This window comes from Vigna angularis, chromosome 6 (genome assembly GCF_016808095.1).
Source record: "Vigna angularis cultivar LongXiaoDou No.4 chromosome 6, ASM1680809v1, whole genome shotgun sequence".
NCBI classification, from domain to species: domain Eukaryota; kingdom Viridiplantae; phylum Streptophyta; class Magnoliopsida; order Fabales; family Fabaceae; genus Vigna; species Vigna angularis.
The window spans coordinates 22,656,309-22,675,685 of NC_068975.1; the positions used below are offsets into that span (position 1 = coordinate 22,656,309).

A 19,377-nucleotide genomic window follows, 5' to 3' on the forward strand; every position below is an offset into this window, starting at 1 on the left:
TGTCCATTGTGACGCACCTCTCTTTCCTGGAAGTCTACTCGACAAGTTTTTAACTTAAATCTTGTTGAACAGATTATGTACTGTTAAATTATTGTGCAATATATCTTGTTCGAATGAAAATTCCTGATGAATTCATGTTATTGTGGTAGATATGGAATTATGAATTATAATTGTGATGGTAGGATAGAGGAATCTTAAAAACTAGAGTTGGTACATCCCTGATCATAGAGCAACCCTGGTCAAATCCAGTAAGTTGTGACTAGTCATATGTACTGGCGTTTATGGTGAGTTTGATTCGTCAAACATTTGATTCTTCTTCGGTGACCATTTATGGTGATATTTTAGTATTGTTAATTTATTTTGTGATCTATTCATTTTGTATGATTTCTGTGATGATTGTATTTTATTATATTGGATTTGAATTTATGCATCTGAACATGATATGAGTATTATGGGGAGATTTTGTAATGGTATAATATGAGTTGAGGAATATGAGCATGGTATGAGTCTCGTGGAGAGATTTAGTAATGATGTGGTATTTGTGTATATGTTGATGTTAGGGTCCTGTTGTTGGAGGTTATCCTGATACTCTAATAATCATCTAGTCTCAAGTAGAGAAGGATGAATTATGTGGTGAGAGGGGCAGGAGGTCCTGGTCTATGTGCCGGTTTTGGACATAGTGTTGAGGACTAACCTTGTGGATGGTATGAAGTATTTTGGAAGTGTATTTGTAAGAAGAAGTATAAGTCATCACAAGTGCATAACCTCCCGTGACCGCTCATCAACGTATCATCCGGATGAGTGTCTATTGGGTATTGTGGGATGAGTGTCTATTGGCTATTGTGGGATGAGTGTCTATTGGGTATTGTGGAACGAGTGTCAATTGAGTATTGTGGGATGAATGTTTATTGGGTATTGTGGGACGAGTGTCTATTAGGAATTGTGGTATGATGGGATGAGTATCTATGGTGTGATTGTGATATGATGGTATGAGGGTGTCTGACATAATTATTATATGATGTTTCTTGAGTGTATCAAAGTAATTATGCATGTTTTATAAATGATTTGTTGCATGTTAGCTCACCCTACTTGTTTGTGTTTGTGTATGTGCGATGATCGTATAATTCGTTATACGGGAGCAGATGAAGGAATGTCATCTAATCTAGTGCCAATGAAGAAAGAGATAGAAGAATAAATTAGAAAAATTCGAGTTATATTTATGAGTTTGTAGTTGAAATCTGAGTTTAAAACATATATATATATATATATATATATATATATATATATATATATATATATATCAACTATGAATTATCAAGTGTATGTTACCTTAAATATAATGCTACAATATATAAATTATGAATTATTAAGTGTGAGATTACGGGATATTACAATAAGTCCGCAAAATTTTAAAAAAGTGTCGTTATATGCTTCAATTTTTTCAAAACTAAAACATATTACACGAGTTAATACGCTAAATCTGCACTAATAGAATATAAATAATAGATTAGACGTCACACCAAGATAAAAGAAGAAAATAGAAATCAAAATTGATTATAAAAGAATAAAAATAACTTATAAACAAAATTATAATTTATTGAAAAAATGTTTTAACTCATTAAATATCACTTTTAATACATTAAAATTAACCAACACGAATAATAATTTAATTAAATTTTATTCTCATACATAAAGTTATAATTAATTTAAAAGAGGTATAATAGTACTAAAAAATAATTTATTTCAGTTTTTTTTAAACAAGATTTTAGAATTAATTTAATAGAGGTATATTAATACAAAAAATATTTATAATTAATTTAATAGAGGTATATTAGTACTAAAAAAATTTAAGACCATTTTTCATTAAACTTAATTTTATGATGAATTTAAAAGAAGAATATTAGTACTAACAAAAGTTCTCGAGGCTTATTATTGTTTGGAAACCTAAAACGAGTCTTCTACTTGCTTCACTTTTGAGACAACTCTTGTTGTGATAAGCGATTGTTCACATTCTCATATATATATATATATATATATATATATATATATATATATATATATATATATATATATATATATATATATATATATATATATATATATTTAAAATAAAAGAATTATTTTATCAATTTTATCTCTAAATAAAGTCATGTTAGACAACATTATGAATTTTTACATCTTAGTTATACTAACACTCCAAAGTTTATCACGCATTTGTTATTCGAAAAAAAATTATTTAAAAGATAAAATAGAAAAAGATACAAAAACGTGGAAACCACACCAAAATCATAATAAAATTTATATTTAATGAAGTATCGGCAAATTGTACCTATTATGAAAAAAAATATAAATAAATACATAGAGGTAAAATATTAAATCACTTATATTGACTTATGTGAATAAAAGATAAATTAACTCACTTATCAACATAATGATTTGCTTCACCAAAAACATGAAAAACTTTGAATTGCACATGCTTTCAAAAATGAAAACATATTGACTTCATCTCCTTTTAAGATTCCAAGGAATCACTCGGTTGATCCAAAAAATCATGACACATTAAAGAAGAATCTCTCTCCAACAAAGCTTTTGATAGCCCTATCTCCAAGCATTCCCCCAATGCATAATGGTCCTCATAAATTCAGCATAAATAAAAATTTATACTCCAAGAAAAGCTGAAAAACTATCCACATATTTACTCTAACTTCTTCTAAAAATACCAGTATATGAATTCAAACCACGACAATCCTAGCTTCCTGTCAATATTCACCTTAAGTCAATCAGCCAATGAAACTTATAATATTACTTTCATAAATGAAACGATTATTTCTTTAAATTTTACTGTTTTTCAAACTTAATCCTTTTTTAATTATAAAACTACCTATAAAATAAATAAAAATTATTACAATATAATTATAAAAATATTTTAATTTTATAATTATAATAATAGCAATAATGATAATCATTTTTTGGCTAATTTGCTACCTATAGCTTGTATTTTTTTTTTTTGGCTAATTTGCTCCTAGTATTTGATACAGGAATAAATAATCTTGTACATGATAGAATTAGAAGAAGTTAGTAACCGATTATGAAAATATATACACACATACTCTAAGTTTTAATATTTAGTTAGATGTATATAATATGTGTTTTGGAATCAATATTAGGTTTCCTTACCATAATCTTAATTTGTTCTCATAAATTTTGATACACAAAATAAATATATCACTACAAATCTAATTCATTCTTTTAACTGAGATCATGTGTGTAAGCACAAATACTCATATGTGTGCCCAGTGCGAAAGTAGAAAAACCAAGTATAGAAAAACAATAAAAGCTTACTAAAAATGAAAATCTTATTACATCAAATTATCCTATATTTTGTGACATTTTAATTTATATACTCTTATAAAACAATGTATAAAACTTCAAAAATCTAAAAAGGAGGTTATATGTTATTTTAAATAGATAAAATGCTTCAAATAAATGAAAAATGAATTTGTTTTATATTAAATATTAATTATCCATTTAACTTCAAATCTTTTTTTAAATTTATAAAACATTTCCCTACATTCTTTATTTTTTAAAATTAGAACAGTATTTTGAAAAAAGTTAAGAGATATTATATTATTTTAGACAATAAAAAAAGAAAAAAAAAAAGACAACTTCTATGCTAGAGTTGTGAAACTCATTTATTTAAGAAAAATAAAATAAAATTTACAACAATTAGAATAAAATCCTTATAAAACAAAAAGAGAAAATGTTTAACTAGTGCAAACATCATGTTATGTATCAATAACGAAGGTGCTCTATAATTGTTAATCAATTAAAATCTTACATGTGTAATTCATATCGTAAAACGTCATTGTTTAATGATAAGATTGGAGATAAAAGTGTTCAACGAAATTGTTGAAATCATATAATATGATGATAAGTCTAACTTATCTTAAAATCTTACTTATAATATTATTTTCTATTCAAAATCTTAAAAGTAACGAGTTTATAATTTTACTTTACATATTAGCGTGAGAGTTATTCTTAAATTTGCTGGCCATTTGTGAGTTTCTTTTACTTAGTGATTTATTGGGTTTAAATGTCATAATCAAAGTGTGATGATGAGAAGATTAGGTAAAGATTAATAAATGAAAAAAGGTGGCAACAGCGACCAAACACTGTTAAGATTGATTCGATGGAGGAAATATATGATTAGGCAAAATGTGTGTACCTTAGAAGCACTCATTCATGGTACCTTATCAAGAACATTTTGATTTATGCACACCTTTGTCAACTAAGAACAAGATTTTGTTATTCACTTTTCAGATCCAAAAGGGTGGCTCCCCTTTCAATTTCAATCCTTATATTTCAACTTCATCACAACTTGCATTATGCACTGTTCAAATTTACAACAAGAGAAAGATAAGCACAAGAAAAAAAAATATAAGTATATATCTATAAACTATTTTGAGCAACTTGTAAGAAAATAAAAAGTTCAAACATGCTTATCCTTTTGTCCTGCTAAAAATTATCAATATAAAAAATATATAATTTAAAAAAAGGTTTAATACCTCTTTTGGTCTCTTTATAAGGACAATGTTGAAGTCTGTCCTATCTTTTTAAATATTTAACGCCGTCACCAAAAGGGATTTAATTGTCCACTTTTTTCACAAGTTGGGACCACATTGAACTTTTTAAAAAAGGTAGGACGGACTTGAACATTGCACCTCTAAAGAGGAACCAAAAGAGGTATTAAGCCTTTAAAAAACGTTGAATAAGCTTTTTATTACGGGTTGAGAAAAGCTTTACCATTTTCATTATTTTTGTGGATTGAAAATAATCAGTTATTTGACTCTTTTACTGGAAAAAAGAGAAAAAGAAACTTAAACTGCATTATTGAAACCTTCATAATAGTTGTAAAAAAAAGTTCCAAAACCACAAAATCTTTAATTTCAAGTTTTTTTAATCGGTAAACCTACTTTAATGTTTTTTTGTTATATTTATTTTAATGTTTTTGGAGCCCAGTTTTGGGCTCCACTTGTATTAAATAGAAGAACGAACACGATGGACTTTGTTTAATTCACGTCTTCATCTAAATTCAGTTGTATTTATCTATACTTGTCCCGTATTTATTTGTTAATTGCGTTATTTATTAATTTGTGTATTTGTTCATATTCAGTTTTATTCTTCATTCCATTGTTGTATTCATTTGTTGAACTATTATTGTTTTATTAGTTTATTCTTTTAAATACTTTAAGTAATATAAAAATAGACATGCTGGCTCATTGAGTGTTGACATGATATTTATGTTGTCAACCCTTCATTGTAATGCTTTATATATTTTAGTACCTTTAATATGCACCGGTCCTATGATATAATTCTTTCAGCATTTATATTAATTTCCCAATCTCCATTTTTTTTCCTTTTCTTATTTTATATTCGTTGTTTTTTCCTTTTCTCCCTTCTATTATATCAATCGTTTGGTCTTTCAGAATAATTTTTTTTTAAAAGAAGACATAGCAAGAGTACACAGTAGACGACTCCAAATAGAGAGCATAGAAAGCTCAAAGAAAATAGGTATTTTACCCAACTAACATAGAAAGCAATAATAAAATATTTTAAATCATATCATCGATCCTCAGTCATAGTCTATATACTTAACTATAATTTGGATGGTTAATCAATGAATTTGAATAGTCATGTATAAGCTCAAAGCACAAATAAGTAACTATGATTGAAATGTTAAATAGGTCAGTTGATCAAACTCTAATATGAATGAACGTACTACAATTTGGAGTAATGTTACTAAAATGAGTTTGAACGTGTAAACCAACTTAATCCACCACTAGTTCAGTCTAGATTGAATTTTAAAAGAAAATCAAAATTTTAATATAGGTCAATTTTGTATTTAACACACTAAAAACTCAGTTCATTCAAATTAAATTCATAATGAGTCGGTTTGACCACCAATCCACTCAATTTTTTTAAGTTATATTATTATATATATATTACAAAATTTGTTATTTTTTTGGATTACCAACTCATAATGAGTCGGGTTAGCTTACCAATCTACCAAGTTTTTAATTTTAAGTTATATTATTAACATCATTTGGATTGAACTTTATTTAGATTTCAATAAGCAAAAAATTGTTATTTTTTTAGAATTGAATGGAGAAAATAAACTTTTAATTAAGTGAGTCACTAAGTCAACCCGTTTAACCCACCAACCTATGGAGGGTCAGAACGACTTCAAAATTTTGGACTAGTAAATAAGTGAGTCGGGTTAGATTAACTCAATAAGTAGCGAACATGTGGTAGGTTAGGCTGAGTCGGGCCTGGTGACCTATTTTAACAACAATATCTCAAAACCTACATCCACAACTTGGAGCACACATCATTGAGACGATCGGTCACCAAACAGGGCGACCAACCACATACCAACCTAAATAGTCAATCACTAACTCGGAGTGCACGACAACGAACTTGGCGAACCACCAAACAGAACGATTGGCCATGAATTGAACTGATAGGGATGAATTGTCCCATAATAGATTAGTCTTAAGTTGATTAACTTAAGAATAAAGTATAATTACTCATAATTGAACCATAATTAGGTCAATCTTAATAAAAAATTCATCAGGAAACCTATCAATAAATATTATTGAAGTAAAGAGGTAGGTTATATATTGCATTAGGTGTTATATATTAAGTTAACTTTGATATCAAAGTGTTTATGCAAATAGGTTTGGACTAACAAGAACTTGTTTTTTGGATAACATTTGGATTTTGAACAGTACAACATGTTTCGGTTATGGGGCTGAGTCACTAAACACCTTCACAATTTGTCCTTTCTCGCCGTCCGGTCCTGCTCCTTGTGTCCCTGGTTCGCTATTCCGGCCGGTGTGTACCTGTTAAAGATACTATGATGCCAAAGACAGTAGTTGAACCGTCTGGTTATCCAATACAACAATGGCAGTAATTAATGCACAGTAAATGCGTCCACTTACCTATTACCTTTGACTTACATTTATAGTTTTCTAGCGTGGGCCTAGGATTAGCGGTGTTTTAATCTCAGGCCAATCCTGATCCAGTAATCTTAATTCGTAATTTGCCTTAATCTCCTTAATCATTATTCATGTGCGCTTATGAGACCGGCCGTCCATGCCGGTCAATTTTCCTCTTTGTTGACTGCACGGTCATGTCTTGCTTGTGAGCAATAGAGACCGTCCGGCCATATGGTACATTAGGCCCCCCAAGCCCTAGTCAACGGAGGTGACGTTGGGTTTAAGTGGCCGTCCGGATCGACTAGGGGGTTGAGCTTTGCTACTGGTTTTTGAAAATGTTGTTTGGGCAGGAGAACACGTGTCATGACGGGACGCGAACACCTTCTCGAGTAGTGGGAGCGTCACTCGATCTGGGCCGTTGATCGTGGTTGATCTCAACGGTTGTGGAGATGCGACGGTTTTCAAAAAAATTTCTATAAATATGGACGCCATGGACCGTCATTTTCACTCTTTATTCTCCTTTTCTTCCAACCGTTCAGTGCATTTTTTTTTCAGGTAACTTAATAATGTCTTCAGTTAGTATTTCGTCGTCTGAAGAGCTGGCGGGTCAGGGTGGTGGGGGTGTGGCAGTTGGTGACGCTCAGTCTCCTAGTTCGGTGTCGTCTTTTCTCAAGAAGATCGAGAGGGAAGCAAATTCAGGATCAGAGTCATTATTTTATGGGGGTGAAAGGATCATAAATGGAATGTCTCTCTTTCTATTGAAGGGTAGCGTTCGCATAGATCAAGAAGTCGCCGAGCCGTCTGAGGGCTGGCCACGCATCAAAGGGTACGGATGGGCTTCCCACGACGTCGGTCTCTTTCGATCTGACTACAGCACTCGGAATGAGCTTCAGTGGTGGGCCGACCGGTATGAACGCGTTTTTCATGGAAAGGGGGCCAGTGAAGAAGATTTCTTCTTTCTGTACACCTATATGTTCAACCAACTGTTCCTTCGAATACCGTTCATAGCTTTCCAAGCGGCCGTTCTCTGTGAGTTGAACGTCGCCCCCACTCAGCTTCACCCCAATGGTTGGGCGGCCATTCAAGCCTTCGTAACGATCTGTGCCGCGATGGGAATTACTCCGTCTGTGCCGATTTTCCTTCATTATTTCAACGTCCGGCCATTGGCAAAATGAGGATGGGTGTCGCTTTCTTCCGTTCCTAGCCAAACTTTGCTTAAGCCGTACAGTGAGTCGTTTAAAATTTTCAAGACTCGATATTTTAAAGTGATAATAAAAGAGACCGGTCGGTCCGAATTCCATGACGAGGTGGGTCTCCCTCTGTTCCCTTTTTATTGGACAAGGAACCCTCGGAAAATAAAAGCCTGGCGGTCGGTCGCATGACCCCAGAAGAGTTGGAAGCCATTAGGATCATTAATGCCCTACCCCACCGCCTTAACGCCCGCGGCTTTAATGAGTGCCTTGGTCACGAGGATTTTGACCAGATGGCGTTCGGTATGGTGTCTTCCATGAATTCTTTATTGTCTTGTTGTTTAACTTAGCTACATTTTTGTTTTCTTTTCAGGCTATATGTCTTTGCCGACGCCACGCAAAATTTTTGTTTTCTTTTCTCCCACAAACGTCAGGGGGAGGGTGGTTCCAAGGGTCGTGATCCTCAGACGGCTTCTTCCAATCGCGCGTTCGCGTTCCTGAAGGCCCGTCTGGTGGTTCCTCTTATGGAGCAAGTGATGATGGCTGTTAATCGAACTCCACCAGTAGTTGATCTGGAGCCTTCTACTGGGACCACTCCGACCACCGTAGTTGTTCCCTCTGAGAAAAAGAGGAAATCGAAGGAAGGGGAGAAATCCTCTTCCAAGAGAAGTCGCCGAGAGGGAAGTTCTCTACGCCCTATCCCTGTCGGTGTTCTTGATCCTGAGTTTCATGTGAGTTCTCGCATGAACTTTCACATAGGCTCCTCTCAACGGGCGGTCCGAGGGAGAGCTGATCAATGCCGGACTAGAGCTAATGGCCCGGGGGGCGATGTTAACTTGGTGAGCTCGCGAGCTTGTCGCTCATATGAGATCCCACGACTTGCAAGCTGAGTTGGATGAGAAGAAGAAGACCTCCGATGCTCTTCGAGTTCGGGTGGAAGCATTGGTCATCGACCATGCCGGATGTGTTGTGAAGCGGGTCGGTCTGCAAGCGAAGCTAGATGACACCCATGCCGAGTTGACCCACCTCCGTGATCAACTAAAGGCCGCCCGGGCAAAGGCTGATCGATCAGCTCAAGAAGTCGGCAAGCTGAAAGTGAAGGTCAAGAGGTTGGGACTGAGGGAGGAGGAACTGGTCGACCAAAATGAAACCCTCACTACCGAGTTGCTCAAGGCGAACAGGACGATCTCGACGCTGAACGCAAACGTGGTGATTGAGCACGAGGAAGGTTTTAACAAGGCGATGCGTCAAGCGGTCTTCCTCCTGAACGTGGACCCCCTGGCTTCCGGCTTCGATATCCATCAAGATGTGTTCGATGGGAAGATGCTTCCGATAGACGAAGGTGATGACGAAGAGGCGGGGGTGGATGAGCCCGTTCAAGTTGATAACACTGCTGTTGAAGATCCGTTGGTAGATAATCAGGCCGGGGAGGACGAGTAGACGACCTACCGATCGGGGGAAGGGGGGATTTTTTGTTGATTTTTTGCTGAGGTCGACCGTAAAACACTTAGGCTTGTTAGGTGTTTTCGTATCGGCCTCCTAATACCATCTTATTATAAACGACCTCCTTCTTACAATTATATAAAACATATTTACCTTTAAATATTGTCTTGATCTTAGTTTTGCGTTTGATTTAAGGGTATCCAATAGTCCGCGATTCGCTTAATGTACTGGTTTTAAGTGTAATTTTACAGTGCCGAACGACTATACTTTTTACGAGGCGAAGTTCGTGGTAGGTCCTGTTTTAGACTTGTCGTTCAACTTCGTTCATCAACTTGTATTTATTCGAACCGAACAACAGGGTTTATCGTTCTCCGTTCGGCCAAGCTGACAACAGTTCCTTTTCGGAACTCTGTTCATCAACTTGGATTTTATTTCTTTATACCGAGCGACACATAATACCGTTCACCGCTCGGCCAAGCTGACAACAATTCCTTATCGGAACTTTGTTCATCAACTTAGATTTTATTTCTTCATACAGTGCGGCAGGTAATACCGTTCACCGCTCGGCCAAGCTGACACCAGTTCCTTATCGGAACTCCGTTCATCAACTTGGATTTTATTTCTTCATACTGAGCGGCAGGTAAAACCATTCACTGCTCGGCCAAGCTGACACCAGTTCCTTATCGGAACTCCGTTCATCAACTTGGATTTTATTTCTTCATACCAAGCAGCAGGTAATACCGTTCATCGCTCGACCAAGCTGACAGCAGTTACTTATCGAAACTCTGTTCATCCACTTGGACTTTATTTCTTCATACCGAGCACCAGGTAATACCGTTCACCGCTCGGCCAAGTTGACAGCAGTTCCTTATCGGAACTCCGTTCATCAGTTTGGACTTTGCTTCTTCGTTCGTTCTTCATTGGTTATATTGTAAGAATTTGATTGGAGATAAAGGCCTTGAATATCGTATTAATCATTGATAAGAGGAGTACAACGATTGATAAATTAACTAAAGTAAAACTTTAAATGAGTGACATTCAAAGTGTTCGGGATTTGGCATCCGTCCGGATGCGTGAGCCTATACGCCCCGTTACCCAGGGCTTCAGCAGTTCGAAAAGGCCCCTCCCACTTAGCAGCAAGCTTGCCGTGTCAGGCCGTCCGGCGGGCTTCGCCAGTCTTCCTCCACACTAAGTCTCTTTCTTGGAAGCTTCTGGGTCGAACCTAGGAGTTGTATTTCCTTTCTACCATTCGCTTGCATGCTTCTGCTCTAAGCGCTGCCCGACCTCTCTGCTCCTACAAGGTATCCAACTCCACCCGAAGATCGGCGTCGTTTATCTGAAGATCCCGTACCTGCCTCCGCAAGGACGACTATCCAAGTTCAACCAGTAACATGGCATCGGTCCCATATGTTAGGTTGAAAGGAGTTTCGTCGGTCGTTCCGTGTGGCGTGCATCTGTAGGCCCACAAGACCTCTTGGAGTTCGTCCACCCAGGCTCCCTTTCTATCGCACAGACGTTTTTTCAGCTCCGCCACTATAGTCTTGTTGACGGCCTGCACTTGGCCGTTTGTCTGGGGGTGTTCCACGGAACTGGTCACGTGTTTGATTCCCAAACTCTTGTAAAATTCGCCCAGCTTCTTATCGATGAACTATCGTCCGTTGTCAGTGACAATTGTTTGGGGAAGGCCGAAACGACAAATCAACCTCCAGTCAAACTTCTGCACTTGGGCTGCCGTAATAGTAGCGAGAGCCTCGACCTTGACCCACTTGGTGAAATAGTCAATCGCGACGAGGAGTAACTTCTTATGTGCCATCCCCAGGGGAATGGACCGACAATATCCATTCCCCATTGGGCGAACGGCCATGGAGATATGAGGGGGTTCAAATTATACGGTGGCGCGTGTACATCGTTGGCGTGGGCCTGATAGCTGATGCACTTCTGAATGAATGTCTTGGTGTTTTCCTCCATAGTAGGCCAGTAGTATCCAGCTCGCAGCACCCGGGCTTTCAAAGTTCGATGTCCGGTGTGAAATCCACAAACACCATTGTGGAGCTCATGCATGACGTATCGTGCTTCCTCCTTAGTGAGGCATTTGAGGAGGGGGTAGAAAATCCTCTCCGATACAGGTCGTCCCCTACCACTAAGTAGCGGGCAATATTCTTGACGTCGGTCGGTCGAATTGACTGGCCTGCGTCCTCCTGAGCCATTAATGCTTGGATTTATGCTCGCCAATCCCCGACCTCGTCTTTTGTCACGGTCAAACACTCCACTAATGGCTGTAGCAGCACTTGACGTATGATTGTAGTCAACTAACCTTTGGCTTTACCTGAACTTAGCTTTGATAACATGTTTGCCCTAGAGTTGTCCTCGCGGGTGATGTGTCGGATGTGAACTTGTTCAAATGTTTTGGCTAACGCCGAAGCCTTATGGAAATACCGAAGAAGGTTCTCCTCCTTCACCTGAAATTCTCCGTTCATTTGCCCTCCTATGAGTTGGGAATCCGTTCGGCATACTACCTTCCTAGCCCCCATATCCCTTGCCAGTTCTAAACCTGCCACCAGTGCTTCATACTCCGCTTGATTGTTGGAGGTTTTGAACTTGAAGAATAGAGAGTGTTCCAGCAAGAAGTCGTTCGGGCCTTCTAAAACTATCCCTGCTCCGCTTACGGACCGTCCGGAGGCCCCATCAACGTACATATTCCATTCATCATTAACTACCGAGGGTAGCTCTGCTGCAAAGTCAGCCAAATGTTGGCCTTTAAGCGACCCCCTCGGTTCATATTGCAGACCGAATTCTAACAGTTCAACCGCCCATCCCACCATTCGTCCTGCCAAGTCAGGCTTCCTCAAGATCTTGGAAATAGGAAAATTTGTCCGAACGATGACTTGGTGACTCTGGAAGTACGATCGAAGTCTTCTGGATGCGTTCAGCAAGGTTAGGACTACCTTCTCCACTTGTTGATATCATGTTTCGGCCTCCTGGAGGGTCCGACTTATGAAGTACACGAGCTTAGGTTCGGGTCGCTCTTGAAGCAGCGCAGCGCTAATCGCTGATTCTGAGACGCCCAAATAGATCTGTAAATCTTCTTTGGGTTTCGGGCAGTTCATCACTGGTGGATTCATCAAGATTGCCTTCACATCTTGGAACGCTTCTTCGCACTCAGCATCCCACATGTTGCTTGACCCTCTCCTCATCTTTCTTAACACCGGTCGCACCCGCTCGACCAGCTTAGGGATGAATCACGACAGCGCGGTGAGCCGACCAACCAACCTCTGAACCTCCTTAAGGGTGGTCGGGCTTTGCATTTCTAACACGGCTGCACATTTATCGGGGTTGGCCTCGTTTCCTCGGTCGGTAAGCATAAATCCGAGAAACTTTACGACAACCACTCCGAACGTGCACTTCACCGGGTTCAGTCTCATCCCATACCTTCTTACTTGCTTGAAGACTTATTCTAAGTCCTTCACGTGGTGCCATCTGTCGGGGGAGCGGACGACCATGTTGTCGACATAAACGTCCGTACATCGATCGATCTGCTCCGCAAAGTCCTATCCATTAGACGCTGATACGTGGCTCCGGCGTTCTTTAAGCCAAAAGGCATAACTTCATAACAAAAGTTTGCCTTATCAGTGATAAATGTTGTCTTTTCCTGGTCGGGTTCATACATAGGTATTTGATTATACCCAGAGTACGCGTCCAGGAAGCTTAACATCTGGTGGCCCGAGGCCCCATCCACCAACGCGTCAATGCTTGGCAAAGGATGAGAATCCTTGGGACAGGCCTTGTTCAGGTCAGTGTAGTCGGTGCAAATGCGCCATTTTCCACTAGCCTTCTTGACCATGACCACATTAGCGAGCCACGTGGTGTATGTCACCTCCCTGACAAATCCTTCCTCACTCAACTTCCTTACTTCCTCCTCAACAACCTTCTTCTTCTCTTCTCCCATCCGCCGCTTCTTCTGTGCTATCGGTCACGCTTCTTTAAACAACGCTAGTTTGTGGGACATGACTAAGGGATGAATCCCCGGCATATCGGCGGCCGTCCAGGCAAACAGGTCTCGGTTTCGCCATAAGGCGGAACTGATTTCTCTTTCCAGCCCACGGGCCATGATTGTGGTCCGGGAAATGTCTTTTCCTATCAAGACCGGCTGTGTCTCCCCTAGTGGCTCTAATTGGTCCTTTGTGTTCGTCCGTAGGTTAAGGTCTGCCATGGCCACTTTAGAACCGCTCGTCCTTCTCTTGACCGTTCTGGTATGGAGCTTCAAACCTGTCGCGTAACACTCCCTTGCTGTCTTCTGATCTCCTCGAACCGTGCAGATTGTTCCCCTATCAGATGGATACTTCATGACCAGATGGGGGGTTGACACGATTGCTCCGAAGGCGTTCAGACATGGTCGGCCCAGGTGCACATTGTATGAGGTGTTAACTTCCACCAATAGATACCTAATCCTTTTCTCTTCGTTGTCCCGACCGGTACCCAGACGAGTGCACAAATCAACGTACCCTTGAGTGTCCACCCTTTCACCCGTGAAACCCACGATCTGCTTGTTGTATGGGACAATAAGGTCGTCCGAGATATTCATCTTCTGGAAGGTTTTCCAGTAGAGGATGTTCACCGAGCTTCCCTGGTCAACAAACACCTTGCTGACGCTGTAGCGGGCGATCTCTGCCGTTATTACCATAGGGTCATCTTGGTCGGGGTCAGGGGCGTGAAAGTCTTTGTTCGGAAAGGTTATGGGCGGCATCGTTCTCCGTGGCTTCCCCACTGCGTACAACGATCACAAGGCCTGTATGTGACGCTTTCGGGCGGATGAAGTGGACCCACCCCCCGCGAATCCTCCAGAAATCATGTTGATATGTCCTCGTAGGGGACGGTCCTGGGTCCTGCTTCGGCTTCTGCTTCGTCGCCTTTTGGCCCGAGAATGGTCTGCTCGGTCATGTCTCGATCCTTCACGTCTCTCCAATCTCCATGGAGTCGTCCGTCGGGGACTTCGTGGTTGCTGTTGTGGTGGCTCGGGACGGTCAGCCTTCACGTATTTCTTCAACCGTCCCGCTCGTAGTGGCTCTTCGATCTTATCCTTCAGGGTCACACACTCCTCCGTGGTGTGACCCATGTTCTTGTGGTATAAACAATGTTTGTTGTCGTCTGCCCCTGGCAGCGTGGGTCGTTTCTTTGGCGGCATGATTAACTCGGCGCTCAACGCCTCTTGAAATATCTTTTCCCGTGGGGCGTTCAGCGGGGTGTACTGTTGGAATTGCGGTCCCCTGGGTTCTCTCTGCTTGAACTCCCCCGGCTTGCCGGTTCTACCGTTCAACCTCCTTCCGTCAGTCTTCTCTCCCTTGACTTCCTGGCCTTCTTTCTTATATGACTGCTTCATCTCTTCTACCCTTATTTCATCGGTCGCCCTCTCTCTCAGTTCCTTCATGGTCTTAGGAGCTCGCCGACAAACACTATCCTTGAAAGGTCCGGGCTTGAGGGCAGGCATAACGTACTGTAGGGCAAGTTTCGGGCTTAAACCTTTCACCCGCCGTACGGTCTTCTGATAGCGATCCATGAACGCCTTTAAGGGTTCCTCCTTTTCATTGCCTTAGAATACCAACTCGAAGATAGTCAAGTCCTGAGTACTACTACTTGTAAACTAGCGGTTGAATAAGCGTTGTAACCCCACAAAGTTCTTTATGGAGTTTGGAGGAAGCGAATTGAACCATTCCAGCGCCTCCCCTTCCAGTGAGAGGGAGAATGCTCGACATCATATGGCGTAATTGCCCGTGCGGAACGCCATTGTGTTGGAAAAGGTCTTAATGTGGTCCTATGGGTCCGTCGTCCCGTCGTATATCTTGAACTGGGGCGGAATGAACTGTTCTGATATGTGGACGTCCATGATCGCCTAGACGAAAGGGAGCAAGGTGGATGAGCTCTCGGCCTTCACCACTAACTGTTTGTTCCCTGCGGCGCTCTCGGCATGAACGGACTTAGCCTTACTTCCTTCGACTTCCTGTTCAGTCGGTTTCCACGTTTCATCCGGCGTGCCGCTATGCTCGGTTTTATCTTCCACAATAACCTTCTCGCGCTCCTTAGCGCGCTGCTCTCCCTCCTTCTCTCTTGCTCCCGATTCCTTCTCCTGGGCAATTCGAGCCGAGCATTCAGCCTTTATGGCTATGAGTTCCGCTTCGTGGCGCTGTTGCATCTCCTCCATCTTCTATTGCAACATCCGAATAATCTCTACTGGATCGTCAACACTCATCTTTCTCGTGGTCATCATTGGGTCTATGAAGAAACTCGACTCCACGGTGGGCGCCAAAATGTTTCGGTTACGGGACTGAGTCACTAAACACCTTCACAATTTGTCCTTCCTCACTGTTCGGTCCTGCTCCTTGTGTCCCTAGTTCGCTATTCTGGCCGGTGTGTACCTGTTAAAGATACTCCGATGCCAAAGTCAGTAGTTGAACCGTCCGATTATCCAATACAACAATGGCAGTAATTAATGCACAGTAAATGGATCCACCTACCTGTTACCTTTAACTTACATTTATAGTTTTTTGGCGTAGGCCTAGGATTAGCGATGTTTTGATCTCGGCTCAATCCTGATCCAGTAATCTTAATTCGTAATTTGCTTTAATCTCCCTCATCATTATTCATGTGCGCTTATGAGACCGGCCGTCCATACTGATCAATTTTCCTTTTTGATGACCGGAGGGTCATGTCTTGCTTGTGAGCAATAGAGACCGTCCGGCCATATGGTACACAATACAACCTAAATTGTTGACTTCATCCTTACACCCACAATAATTTTATGATAATTTTATGACAAATATTTTATGTCATCTAAAATTTATCTATTAACGCTAGCTTTTTAAAAAAACAAAAATAATTTGTATTAATACTTTAGTGTGTAATTTTATTTGCATTGTAATCAAGAATTAACTTTTTTTATGTAAGTTTGCATTTTCATTTTCATAGTTGTTTTTAAATAATTGTATTTAAAATATAAAAAAGTAAATTATAAAATTACCTACAAATATATATGGAGACCACGAATATAAAAAAGTCTAAAAATATTTTGCTCACGGATATTTAACAAATAATGAGGTGGAAATGAGAAAATAAAAATTATACACATCCCTAATTGTGACTGTTACCATACTTAGATGAATAATATGTACATATATGTGAATAGTGACATCCAAATCCGCCAAAATAAATACCCATGGTTTGAAAACATTTAATTAAATAGACAATAACCATAGTAAAAGAGATTAAGAAAATAAAGTTTAGGAGAGTTATGTATTACTATTTAACGATATTTTGAGTGGTATAAGATCTCCAATACCTTATGATAAAAACAAATCCCCAAAGAAAGTGGATTTGCAGTTGACCCTCTCCTTTGCCGTAGCCTCTACAAAAACAGTGCTCTACTCATATAACCACTGCATCTACTTCCTATAATTTTACCTCATTTCTATTATCTTCTCTTATAAATTCAGAGATATTATAGCATTTTATTTTTAAAAAGAAAAAGCTAGCACCCCACCATTTTCGTACCATAAAGTTATGATTGAAAGCCATTGAGTGACTGTCATTTTTTCTTTATTTCCTATGGTTTTTACAACTGTTTTTATTTCCTTATATATTTATATATAAAATTAAATTTCTTCTTTTTTTAAATTTATTATAAGTTAAATTCTCACTAGTTAATTTTTATTAGATTTTTTTCTCTCTGTTTCTTATTTTTCCTTCTCAATGATTCTAAATTCCATTTCATCAAATTATAATTTGATTTTATTTATTTTAGCTTTGTTTTGGGCACAATTAGTTATGTTATAATAATAATATTACATTTTATTTATCTATTTTGTCATGTATTTTAAAAGTTTTAAATAAAAATTAAAATCCCTAAAGGAATGAAAAATCATTTCTATTAATTTAAAAATGTTCAATCTTAAAATTATTTGCACGAAAATTAAAATAAATTTGAGATGGCCCTAAATGTCACATTTTGAATTGACTATTATTTACAACACTATCTAGTTAGTTTGAATATTTTAAATTTAACAAAAGTAGTAACTCTGAACTATAAAAAAACAGAAATCAATACATGTTGTACTTTTTCTTTTCTGGTAGAGTGTTTCCATCAATAATATAAATAACAAAATTTAATCCCAGAAAATGTGAATATAATTTACCTAGCTTTATCTTACACTTTTTTTCCTATTATTTTATTTTGTTCATCGTACCCATCTTTTTCACACCTTTCCAATCCCGTAACATTATTTTGTCTATTTTGATATGGTCGTTTGGATATCTTGGTCAGGTGAACCTGTACTAGGAAAATGAAGCTCTTCCAATATCTATTATTTTTACGTTTTTATTCTACTATTTATTTAGTTTAATATTTTTATTAACAAACAAGTTAATCAAAAGTTTCGTTTTTAAAATACAATAATATAATCATTTCAAAGTTTTTCAAATTAAAAGAAACATTTAATTTGATAAAATCGACCAGTATCATTATCTATTGGTTATAAATCATAGTACATAAATTAAAGTGATTAATATTTGAAAAATGATCAAATTATTTTTTTTATAACAATGAGATCAAATTAAATAAGTAATAAAACTAAAAGATAATTAAGTGTTTTTTATTTATTTCAAACCTATGTGACATTTCAATTTAAAAAAAAATAGTTAAATTCCTTATCACCTTTTTTGATTCTCGTGGGAGATTCCTCATCACTTAACTGATAAATATTTCATATATTTAGAGAGATTTTGTTTTGACACATCATGATCTTAAAAAATTTGTTGTTGTAATAGATTCAAGTATTTATTCTTAAATAGAGGAAATCTTTGCAATCACGTCATTTTATTTATCGATTAATCTAGATTGTTTAATCTCGTGGCATGTCTATGTTGATGATTTTAATCTTTGAAATTTCAACCGTATTAATTTGGTAGTGCTTAAAGATTAGATGGAGAGAGAATTGTTAAATGAATTTGGAGGGTGGAATTAAGGTAATTAAGAGTAAGAAGATGCAATTAAGTTGGGATTAGGATTATATGATGTGGTTAAGTTAAGGAAAATGAAGATTAGAGTAAAATAATAGTAAATGGGAAAAAGCAAAAGGATAGAGAAAAAGAAAAGAAAAGAAGAAGAAAAGGTTGACATTGACCCTCTCTTATTACCTCACAGTGAGTGGGCACAGCATCTCCCTCACTGTGAAAGACAAGCACTGAGAAAAGCTTTTGAAACAGAATATATCTAAATTAATTAGTAATACAGAATTAGAAATTAAAATAGATAGATCCATATATTTACTCTCTTCCTTTCTCCCCCACACAACACAACACAACACAACAGAATCTATGCCCACCAAACACACTCACCCCACTCATCATTTTTCTTTTCCACCTTACTAACCACTTCTATTTATTCCCACCATTATTTTATTACATCTTTATCTTCTCTAAATTTTTTAACTTTTATTACCATTTTTTTAAATCAAAACTCATTCATTTTCCTCCTTTCAATATGGCAAAAACTCAACCGTGTACGATTTTTTTCTACTTTATCCGTACACTCCTATGTATTATTAAACAAATCTCAATACGATCTTTCTAAATTGTATCGTTCTCCTCATCAAACATTATTATTTGTGATACATTAATTCATTTTTAACTTATTTGAATGAGATTTATCTGTGATGAAAGAATTAAGCAGTTGTGTAAATTTGAGAGAGAAGTGAGAA

At 37.9% G+C, this 19,377-nt stretch overlaps 1 protein-coding gene across 1 annotated transcript; it reads right to left on the bottom strand.

The window, feature by feature from the left end:
• Window positions 1-14,408: 14,408 nt before the first annotated feature.
• Window positions 14,409-15,185, bottom strand: LOC108341488 (uncharacterized). Its single transcript, XM_017579164.1, has one exon. The coding sequence runs from the start codon at window positions 15,183-15,185 to the stop codon at window positions 14,409-14,411; it is 777 nt and encodes a 258-aa protein (XP_017434653.1).
• Between the last annotated feature and the right edge of the window lie 4,192 nt (window positions 15,186-19,377).

Bases quoted from the DNA above. Each gene is read 5' to 3' on its own strand.
- LOC108341488 (XM_017579164.1), bottom strand. From the start codon at position 15,185: ATGGATCGCTATCAGAAGACCGTACGGCGGGTGAAAGGTTTAAGCCCG.